This window comes from Terrapene carolina, unplaced genomic scaffold (assembly GCF_002925995.2).
Source record: "Terrapene carolina triunguis isolate 2854851 unplaced genomic scaffold, T_m_triunguis-2.0 Scaffold67, whole genome shotgun sequence".
Taxonomy (NCBI): Eukaryota; Metazoa; Chordata; order Testudines; family Emydidae; genus Terrapene; species Terrapene triunguis.
In genome coordinates, this window is record NW_020664418.1 from 34,992,763 (window position 1) to 35,004,843 (window position 12,081).

Consider the following 12,081-nt stretch of genomic DNA (forward strand, 5'->3'; position numbering starts at 1 on the left):
TTATCTTTTCATTATTACTTAGTAATGTAGTACAGTTTGTTTTGAGCAGAGTACACCTTGCTTATGCTTCCCCCTTGTTAGCTAACACACCACGTAGGCTTAGAGGGGGAATAGCTGATTTATCTTAGGTAATGTAGGTTTGTGTGAAGGGCAAATGTACTTATTGGTACATTCATTTTCTTTTAATGAGTGTTTGGCTCTCAGAAACCTGTGCTAAAGGTCTAGAACTTGTCACCATACCCATGTCATAGGCATGAAAGAATTCAGTGAGTTGTGCTCAAGTCATTTTTTTGAGATATTCCACCTCCATTTTCTCATCTTCTTGACCTTTCATCAGTAAGAATTAACAGAAGTTAAATCCTAGTGCTGCTGTTTTGATTCTAAACCTCAAATTAATACCAGAAGACATGTTTATATATAAATATGAAACAATTACTTTAGATGTCCAGTGGTTATAGTAAAATAGAATGGAGGCATGTTATGTAATGTTCAGTTGAACTTTGTAAAAACCTTCATATCAAACTGACTACAACAGCTTTAAACTAAACTGCATCTTTCAATTTAATTAGGAATCTGAAATCTTACTAATAGTTATGGATTATAATACTTGAATGAATTCCTCAACATATAGTGTCTAATATGCTCCTGAAGACTAATATTTATATAAGAGTACTGTAACATTTAGAGTTAGGGAAAATCCACCCTTCTGGATTAATCAGATAGGACTAATATGTATCAGTTGAATATTGATACTAAATATGAATCCTGAATAGGAGGAAAAGTGAATGGAGAAGAGTCAAACCGATATGGGGAGGGAGTCACTGCAGTAAGGAATGAATGGGGCTGGGACTAGACTTTGTGAACACGGTTGGAGGAAGCCATTTTATATATCCAATATCCAGAGTGAATTTTAGAATCAGACTTGTATGAATATGAATCCAGCAAAATGGGCAGATTTGCATGCAAACTGATTGTGGCTTAGGGAATTTTCACATCCCTAACATACTTGCACAATGAGGAAGGATCATTACTTGAAAGATTTCTTGTGTGAACTTGAGGAGTATTCTTATGGAACTCTTTTTAAAACTGATTTGTTAATTCAAGAGTTTTAAAATCTACTGGCCAATGGTTAGTAGGAAACTTTCCCTGGCAAGTTAAGGAGGAAATGTCTCCTGACATCAGTTTTTTGCATAATTTAAGCCTTCATTTAAAAAAAAAAAAGTCAGGTTTCCAGCTTTTGTGGTGGCAAAGAAGACATTTTGAATAGAACTGCTGTGGTGTTCTCTGACTGAGTCTGCAGACAGACCGCTCTATTACTTCTGCTGCAGCACATAGCTTTTCCAGGCAGCCACAGAGTGAAATTAACCAGACTCTGGAAGATTTCATACAGTCTACTAGGGGCTATGTAGATCTAATTTATCTGCAAAGCCCTTAGCATTCATTGCTGTAGAAGCTATAGAAAACCCTAAAACAGATAGATGGCTTTACTGATGCTGCTCAGAACCCTAGCAATGAAATTGACAAAAATCATATCTCTGTTGCTCTACAGTAGAAGCGGAGGCAGTCTCTAGGAGAACTGCAAGAATGGGGATTTGGGTATTGGCTGTTGATTTCCTCCTCTCCCATAATCAGAAACCAGAAGTTTGGAGAAGTGAGAATAGTTTAATCCCTCACCAGTCAAGTGGTTCAGGGATAAGGGGAGAAGAGGATTAAAAATAGGGAGAGCTTTCCCTTCCAGCAGTCAGGGGGCTGGTGAAGTTCGGTTTGAGCAAGTATCTACTGACCACAGGCTGATACCAAGTTTGGTTCAGGAAGATGAGCACCTTAATAGAAATCCTACCATCTTCCCATTCTCAGCAGTCAGAGGTGCGAACTGGTCATCTCATCATGTCTCCTGGACCTCACTGGTGGGATGGAATGGAGTTGAAGGGCAAGGGAGACCTCCATTGTTTGTTTGGTCTCTGGCTAGCAGGTATCTGGGAAATTTTTCAAACTAATGTTTATCTATTTCTTCCCTGACTTTAAATCTTCTTGCCAGGTATGGTAATGTCTATGCCATATTTCCTCCTTTAATGGCAATCTGACATTTATTTTAAATTTATTTTTTAAATATTTTACGCAATTACTATTTTTTTGTGGTTGCCTACCTAAATTATCACCTACCACCTTTCCACTTCATTACAATAATATTTAAGAACAGCATAAAATCTGGTTTAAAATGACTTCTAAATCTGAAGTACATTTATAATCCACTTGACATGTTTAACTTGAAGCTAATAGCATTAAACTGTCTTGTTAAGTGTTCTTAAAACGCCAGGATGATGTGTAATTGTTTTCTGAAAGTAGAGGCACTTTAAATCTTCAGCTCTCATTTAAGTAATGAGTGTACTGCAGACTAGCCAAGCCATTAAAATTGATGCCATCAACTAAAAAATGTGGTGAACTCTCACAAAGTTCTGAAATTTGAATTACTATCTAAGCTAAATATTCATAATAATAAAAGCTTTATAAAGAATCCTGAAAGATCCCACATGTTAAAAAAATGGACCATGGAACAAACTAGGACATACTGTATTCAAATAAATACAGTGTAGAAATGAATGCACATTAAAGCTGTTCAAATGTTATTAGTAGAACGGGTTGAAAAAATGTCTAAATTTAGAGGATTTTTGGTGAACTTTTTTCTATTTTTTGACTAGCTGGTAGACTTGTTGAGACTTTTTTGAAATCCTTTTGAAAACTATTCATGAATTTTTGTGTGTGTGTTTTGAACAGAGCTCAGTCAATTAGATCTCAGCGTTGGCTTGCCTTGACAATTGACTTATATTAGATTCTAGTAGATTATTATTTTTGACCCCAATCTTTGCTATCTATCTCTGTCCTTCAGTTCTATTTGGTACTTAGTAGCACCCACAATAGTTAAGCAAACTAGTTTCTTTTATAATCCCCACATATAACTTTCTAAAACACTCACCTCTTGGGTTGAAATTTTCCATGATTGTGGCCAAAGTTTGCTTGCCTTAATCTAGCCAGTAGTCTTGTATTTCACCCAGTGGCTAACTACTCATTAGCTTTTGACACTTAAATAAATGTGTGTGTGAAACATATTTCAATTTTTCTTGTAACACTTATTAAATTGTTATTTCAGCTTCAGATGTTGGCATCTTATATATTCAAAGCTTAATGATATATGTCTGAATGCTTTGTAGTTTAAATATTTACCTTATAAAGATGGGAAACACAAGTTAGTTAATCACTGCATATCCTTCTGGCAAACTTGTTTATGGGAAATTAAGCAACAGTATGTTATAGACCTTTTTCTGGGAAGTGTGGTGGAATAATTTGGATTCTCTTCTATCCCTGAGCTCAGCAACTCTTTCCAAAATGTTAGCGATTTATAACAACACTTTCAAAGCATTGTACAAATATAATTAACCTCCACAACACTGTTGTAAAGTAGGTCAGTGAATGTCGTTATCCACAGTTTAAACCTGGGGAAATTGAAGTAGAAATGTTAAGTAATTTATCCAAGAGCACTGTTCTTAGCCACCAATACTTTGCTCACATCACTAGATTACACTCTTCTCCTTTGTTCCTATATTCTCATATAAGATGGATCAATGGAAAATCTATCAGCGACTTCAAAAGATTTAGGATCAGGGTCATACTAAACATGTCAAAGGTGGTGACTGCTGTGGGCATATTGGAGCCAGCACGAGCAGACCTCCAAAAGTAGCTGGCTTGACTGAAGCATTACTGAAAACTATGCTTATTTGTATGATGGACTTTAGTGGGAACCCTGAGTTGACCATGACCAGCTAACACACACATAATCATGTCTTGCCCTATCTACACGAGGTCTGAAGCCCTGTTTAAAATCCTGTTTACTAACACTCTTTTAAAGCACTACCATTATCCCTATTCTAGACATGCTTTTTACAAACAATTTCTAGTTATATGATTCCTTAATTTAAAACAATTAAATTAACTTAGTGCTCTTGATATGTGATGGGGTTTATAGCCTGAGCAACTGTCATCCCCTCTTCACTGCAGAATGGGTTCATGGAAAGCAGTAGCAATGTAAGGTTCTCCAGAGTCCAGACCACTTTGCCAGTGATGTGGTCACAGCACTGCTATGAGACAGGTTGCAGGCTTCAGCCTCTTTGTAAAGGATCATGGCTCTCTTCCATTCAGTCCAGAGAATTAGTGTTAGAACTCTGTGGAACGTTTTCGAAATTTTGTAGACCATTACTATATGTTGGGTGTCTATTTCTGATAGGTTACGGTTAAGGTCATTAAGGTTACTTACCCTATAATCGATACTTCCATTTCAAGTCAACAGTCGAAAAATCAAGCTGGTAGCAACTATCAGCCTGTTTGTAACATTCTCATCACATATACTCAGGACTAAATGTTCAAAATCCTGTGCGCAAAATTGTGCGTAAAATACATCACGTAATTTGCTCATGCGCGGGCATGCGATCACCATAATTGTGGGCATGTAGTGTTTGAAAGTTTTGGTGCTTGTCACCAGAAGCCATAAAGTGACCTCTTTGTATCTCTTACAGATAAAAGCAGAGCAGGCGCAAGGTGCATACTTCTTGCCTGAGTTTGCACTTTCTCCACAGGGGAGTTTTCTTGAAGATACAACAGGAGAACAATTCCTCATTTACCGCTATGATGATCAGGTCAGTATTGCTGTATGTAAAAACAAAAGAGCTTTGTCGTATTCACCCCAGGGTGAATTGTTTGAATGTTCCTGTGAAACAAATCAGTCATTCATTTTGTATTGCCTTGGGATGGTGCATCAGGTTGGAATACAGTGAATCAAATGATAACACATTAAACAAGAAGCAAAATTAGAGCAGTTAATTGTAGAAATTAAACAATACTTTGTAGAAATAAAACAAAACTTATGGAAAAGTCTTAGAGTTTAATAGAGAGGAACTCTATAATGTTGTGAGGATATTTAATAGATTACTATAGAAGTATTCTAAAATACATGCAACTAATAACAATTGGTATCCTTTCTGTGGGTCATTTGGACTATCTAAAAGAATTCTATAGCAGGGATATAAATGTCTATTAAGGAAGATGTCTACTGAGATATTTAAAAAACCTACTGAAATCGTATTTCATTAAATTCTACATGACTTTTCACAGGGGAAACTTGTTTGTATGTGAATGCTTTACAATTGTATAACAGCATATGGACAATAAGTGCTTTTCATAACACCTCTGTGACAATTTTTCTAAGTTTACACAGTCAATTGTAGAGCCAATATTAGAACTCAGAAGTTTCTGGTTCTGTGCTTAGTTGCCCAAAACTTGCTGCTACTTTTCATGTCACTTTAAAAAGAAATAGAAAATATTTATTATTTAGAAAGTCTATTTTTATAAAGAAAGATTAGTGAATGCAGTTCATATTTTCTAAATGACCAAAAGAACTGAATTAACATAATGGGCTGAATTATACTGGGATATGAAGTTTTGTATCTTATAAATTGTTTGAATGTTACTTGGTATTTTGTATTTCTAGCTTATTTAAGAGGTCAGTGACCTAGCATGTTTTAAAAGTGAATTGCAAAGGAACAAATACAGGGAGCATCGTAATGGATGAAGCAGGGTATCTGGAAAGTAACAAATTTTGTATCTTAATTAAAAAACAGTAATGCTTTCTCCAGACTCTATAGATAAATTATACTAAACATGGAATACAGATATAAATGTACAGAAAGTACATGAAAGAAACCCTGTTAATCTTGGCAAAAGATCTAAAGTAAACCTAGGAAGTGTATGGCATGCTGTGGAAATTTACTCATAACACAATGTGTTCCAGAAGCCCACTGAACTCCATATCAAAACTGTCTGAGTTGCATTTGTAGACATACAGAGTACATTTTTTAATGTAAGCGAAATAGGAAGATTCTTAGAAAACAATGCATGTAAAGTGAAAGAAGAGCAGTTCTTGCCCTCAGGTCTGGGTATGCTGTCTGCAATTGATTGCCAGTTTTATTGTGAAGGGTGGTCTCATCACAGTATCTAATTTGAGGAAAAATATTGTGATGTTTAACCGCTGACTCTAAGGGCAAAGACCGAGATGGGCTTTGTAGCCTCTTCTTGCCTAAAACTGTGTATCTGTTTACGAAGAGTTAAAGGAGCAGTTAGAATCTGAAAACATGCTGAACTACTGTAAATTATTTGTTTGAATACTGTTGAAAATATATGTACAGTAATTCATACTTCTGTTACCCTGGAGGCTTTTGATTGATCTATAGAGAAGGTACCTAGATGAGATGTCGCCTGAACTCAACACCTGGGAAAGCAATAACTTACAGAATAGTAAAACACAGCTGCAGCACAGGCTGCATTTAATGACAAACTTGTAAAAAACCCAATAAAGATTATACACTTTTTGATGAAAATAGCTTCCATTGAATGGAGCAATATTTAGAAAAGAAGACAATAAATCCAAACATAATTGAGTGCATTTTGGAGACTTTTAATCAATCACAGTATATGGTGAATACTATAGCTCATTTCTGAAAATGCCTGTTCCAAGGCCCATTGCAGTCAGTGGAAAGATTCCTATTAACTTCAATGCGGTCTGGATCAAATCCTGCCAGTGAACAACCTGAGTAGTTCTTCCACAGACGACGTGTAACTCTGGAGCTTGCTTGCAGGGAAGGGCTTGGTTTTAGAATTAGTCTGATGCTATACTACTTACAGCTCCTCCCAAGAAATTAAAATTAGTCATCTTGAAAATAACTTTGGATTCCTGGAACTCTTAAAATAGTAGACCTACAAATGAAGAACTCAAAAGTCAATACAAATAATAGTACTAGTGCTTTAGAATGGGAATTCAGTCCTATAGGATTTTTTAATATAATATCAAACTGTTGAATGCAAACAGTAATTGCTACAGCTCTATGCTTGAGCCTCCTGAGAGTAAATTAAGAACTCTTTCATGATTGGGAAAACTCTTTGGCTGAATTGGTTGGTGATATAAATAAGATAATTTATAATAATTAAAGCTACTGTTACTATCACTTATGAAGGTGTAGACACCTGTGTGAGATAAAAGATAATATATATATATGTGTGTGTGTGTGTGTGTGTAATACAGAATTTACCATATGCCTCTTGGTAAGCTGGAAACTTGAATGTACTAATTCTCTATATTTCATTCTGGAATGGAAGAAACTCTAAAGGCAGAATATGAAATTCTTCACCAGGTAATTCTCTTTGAATTCTCTGGGCTAGATCCTCAGCTGGTATAAATCAACATCAATAGAAATACACCAGTGTAGGATCTGAACCATGATTATATTGGTCAGATTCTTGATATGGTTGCATTGTTGGCTGACCTGGGGAGCACCATTTCCCACCCTTCCCAACTATCTGTGAAATAGTCTGTATCTTGAGTTGTATTTATTTTGTATTCAGTTTTAATGCTTAGACAATACGGACAAGTTCAGCAATCAGTTGTTTTAGCATCATCATCATCGTCATGATCCAAGATTAGTTTCCTTATGTTCTCCAAACACAGGAATGTTTCAAAGAAGTTTTCTTTGGCTGTTGTGTGTGATATTTTTCAAGCAGTGAGCCAGTTTAATCTGGATCATTCATTCCTTTGTTAGTAAGTAATCTTGGTAAAATAGAGCTGTTACTTAAATATTCAATAGTATTTGCCATCTTAAAGGACAAGCTTAAAGCAAGTAAGTATTAATGGGAACACATTGTACTCTGTTCTAGCCCGACAGAATTACATATGGATATACAACATAGTACGTTTTGTTCTGGTTTGGTCTGGCAAGAGTGTGCTGAAATTTTTCTACAAGATTACACTAAACCTTTCACATGTTGGGTTGCTCTGAGTATACTAAGGAATTACAAGCAGATGAAGTACTTTTCTTAGATGGCTTCTAAGACCACTGTTAAATACGTTTGATCAAATGGTTTTTCTAAGGAAATCTATGATTGCAGAAGAAACTGTGTCCATAGTTAGATATTTTTGTGAATGTCTGTATAAAAATAGTACGTAACATGGTTTCTAGCACATTTTCTCTTTTATCTTCAGGGAAAAATAAAGACCACAAAGTAAAACCAGTACATTCAAGGGTTCCCCAAGAGCAGAAACTTGCTAAAACATAGAAGGATGCATTTTCTAATAGCTCCTGGAATGTTAAATAAGCTACATCTTGCATTGGTACATTGTGTACCACAGTTCCAAAATTCTATTGAGTCAATGTCATTTAAATATAACTTAGTATGAAATAAATTTTGGTATGTGGCCAAAGATCTTGCTTGCCCTGAGACATGCCAGACCAGAAAAAAAACTTTACTTCTTCCCCCTCACTCTGAATTTGCTTTTGCCCTTTTTTTTTTTTTTAACACATCCCATTTTGAGATGCTAGTTGTACTTTGCCATAAGGAATAGTTTACTTTGCTGGGGTTTTTTTTGGCTTCTCACCTTTTAATCTACTACAAGGAAATATTTTTTTCCAAAATACTAGTAGTACTGGAAAGTTTTCTTTCAGAAATAAAATGTTCTTGTTTTCTGACACTTGGGTACTGCTTCCAAGTATTAAAACCATTCCATATGACAGACCACCAACAAAGACAGCAGTGAGAATTTGGTTGGTCAAAAACTATTTGAAGCACCTTCCCACTTTGGTTGGTTGGGTAAGACAGATTTTGAATAAAGAGGGTATCTTCCCTTGTTAAGTGAGAAAAGGCTTTCTTGACTTCTTTGCCTCTAGTGGATCTTGCATCTTCTAAGTTTTTGATATGTGTCATCTTAAACTCCTAACGAGAGTCATGATTTTGGCATCAGATGTGGAGCTAAACTGTCAAATCTTGGCAAGGAAATAGTGTTTCTAAAAAAATCTTAAAAACGTTGAGCAGAAAATATGGTAAATATTAGATTCTTGAGAAATCACCCAGCAAGAAATCAGCATAATGGAAATCTGCACTTGGAGAGTTCAGAGAGTGTGTTTGGATGCTCCAGGTGAAATGGAGGCCAGTGTGTCTGTTTCCAGTATATGTTGCAATATACAAGTTGGATTTGCAAGCAAAAGAAATCCGCCATGGGGTGCAGGTCGCACTAGGGAGACTGAAATATGCCTATGTATGCCTGGTCCTCCAAGAGGACACACATCCTGGCTGACTTGTAAAATAAAACTTTTGGAATGATATTAAAAAGATGGTGCAAAAAGGCCATGCAACCCAGGACCTGGAGGACCTCAAGGATGTCAAGAGAAGAATATCTGAGCTCCTTTTACTCTTCCAAGTACATATTAAGCTAAGGTTCATGTAATAACACAATGCTTTTGAGATGCTGTAATCCATAGTAAAACACAGAAAACAATGTGATAGGTCTCACTTGCAGTGGGGTAAAATTGGAGTCACTTCATAAGAGTTATTCTGGATTTTCACTGGTGCAACTGAGATCAGAATCTGAGATCAGTGACCACAGCTTGTTCAATAAGAATAGGTGAAATTGGATTATCTCTCGGTTGGACTCATATTCTCTCCAGTGAAACCATGGGCCCCACTTCTGTGTTTATAGTGCATTAGTACATGTTTTCAAACACGTTTCGAAGCTAGCTATATACCTTTGGCCTTAACATGAAATTTAATGAACTGATGTAAATCCTCATTTGCCAGCTCTTACTTCTAATGTGTCCATGGGCAGTTAGCAACAGATTTGTATTTACTGTATAACATACAAGGTTATATGTATGCAGTGTTGTTGTAGCTGTGTCCGTCCCAAGCTATTAGAGAGACAAGGTGGATGAGATGTCTTTTACTGGACCGACTTCTGGTGGTGAGAGAGACAAGCTTTTGAGCTTACACAGAGCCCTTCTTCAGGTCTAGGAAACTTACTCAGAGTGTCACAGCTAAACAGATTGTTTAGCATACATAATTAACACATTTCAATGGACCGTTCAAGGTGAAGTGACCCATTAACACGCCTTCAGTGATAGGGGGGGAAAGGGGCAGAGGTTATTATTGGGTTATATATTGTTGTAATAAACCATAAATCCAGTGTCTCTATTCAGTCCATGATTTTTAGCATCTAGCAAAGTTATGACTTTAAGCTCCCAGGCTCATCTTTTGAAAGCGGTGTGCAGGTTAACTTTGAGGATGAAGGCTGATAGGTCAGATACAGAGTGTTCACCCACAGGTGATATAGTGTGTTTTGTCTTTTATCATTTTCCTGGGTGAGTTCATTCAAGAGCATAGTGATTGTCTGTCTGGTTTCACCCTGGAGTTGCTATTGGGGCATTTAGACTGCTGGATGAGGTATACCACATGTGATAGGCATGTGTAGGATCCGTGGATTGGATAAGGTGTGTTGTCGGGGGTGCTGATCATTGTAGTAGTGGAGATACGTCTGCAGGTTTTGCATCGGTTGTTCTGCAGGGTCTGGTGCCGCTTTGAGTTGGTGTGTCCTGGTCAGTAGGGAGCTTGCCTCTGATGATGAGGTTGGGGGGTTGTTTGAAGGTCAGAAGAGGAGGTTCAGGAAAGATTTCTTTCAGGATGGAGTCCCCATTGAGTATGGCTTGTAGTTGTTTGATATCCGGTATGGGTTCCAGTTTGGGGTGGTAGATGACAACTAAGGGTGTCTGGTTGGAGGGGGGGTTACTTCTGTATTGAATCAGGTTCTCTCAGGGTATTTGTGGCCCGTTCCATGATGCGATGTACTTCTCAGGTGGCATGTTCTTGTTTGGTGAAAGCAGTTCTGAGTGTGTTGAGGTATATATCCTGGACTTTCTCCTCTGAGCATATTCTGTGGTATCTGAGTGCCTGGCTGTAGATAACAGATCTCTTGGTTTGTTTGGAGTGATTACTGGATCTATGAAGGTAGGTGTGTTGATCTGTGGGTTTCTTGTATATGATTGTCTGGAGGGTTCCATTGTTGAAGCTGATTGTGGTGTCCAGGAAGTTGATGCTAGTGTGGCAGTGTTCCACAGAGAGTTTAATGGATGGGTGGTGGTTGTTGAAGTTGTGGTGGAAATCTGAGGGAGTTTAAGTTGTCTGTCCAGACAATGAAAATATCTTTGATGTATCTCAGATACAGCATTGGTTTCCTGGTGCATTTTTCCAGAAATTCTTCTTCAAGGTGGCTTATGAAGAGATTGGCATATTGATGGCTCCTCAGACTTCAAAGGGAGTTGAATAAGTTCATATGTTGGTAAAGCTGTGTAAATATATAAACATGAATAGGTGTTTCGTGGTTTGTGAAATTTAACGAAGGATGATTTTAGGTGCTCATTTATATTGACTTCTCTTTTCCCTTTCCTTTTACTCTCTGTTTTTTTAGGTTTGTTTTCTGTTTGTTTGTCACTAGTGTTTTTGTGAATTTAAAGAAAATCATTTAAATATTTGAATAAAAGAATTTTAGTTCCTTAATCAGCTGAAATGTGTTTTTGATTTGGGGAGTCAGGAGTTGGGGCTGGGAGGCATCGATGAAAGACAAATGGAAATTACTTACAGTTCAAGGCAGATCTTGTCTCATGAGTTGATATACTATAAATCAAACATGATAGCTTTATTTGAAATTTTAGATGTGTTTACGTTTGTTTAGGTTAACTGGTTGGCTGCATTTCAGTTACCCAGTTGTAGGTAGTTTGTAGCTCGCTTATACTTGAGTAATTAAAGCAGTAGTAGTATATTCTTTGCATGATAGATTGATGAGCTAAATACTTTTTTTTTTTTTTTTTTTTTTTTTGACAAATGTTAGTTCTTTTGGCAGAGTGGATTGTGGATTGGTAACTCCTTAAGCTCTGACTAACATATTTAGGTTCAAGGGTTTTGTTGTTTGCAGTTTATATTATAAATGCCACATATAGTAAGCAGAGACTTTTCTTGGTTTGGTTTTGTTCATGTTACTTAGGCTTGGCAGAATTCAATTGTAATTTTAAAAACATTTTGACAGATAATATTGGTGTTTATTTTTAAACATAATTTTCAATTTTTATTAATTTTAAATTTTCACCGTTGTGGGAAGTTATAGGGGGTCAAACAATGGAGGGGAGGGAAGGGAAGGGCTTCCAAACCTAGTGTTACTGTATA

At 36.6% G+C, this 12,081-nt stretch overlaps 1 protein-coding gene across 3 annotated transcripts in view; it reads left to right on the plus strand.

Annotated features, from left to right (window-relative positions):
* ADAMTSL3 (ADAMTS like 3) overlaps positions 1-12,081 on the plus strand; it is a 274,210-nt gene that overhangs the window by 37,622 nt on the left and 224,507 nt on the right. For all 3 annotated transcript variants that reach the window (XM_024202466.1, XM_024202467.1, XM_024202468.1), the window contains one exon: positions 4,569-4,688. In XM_024202466.1, the coding sequence (XP_024058234.1) occupies positions 4,569-4,688 (120 nt within the window). The remainder of the gene's footprint in view (positions 1-4,568; positions 4,689-12,081) is intronic.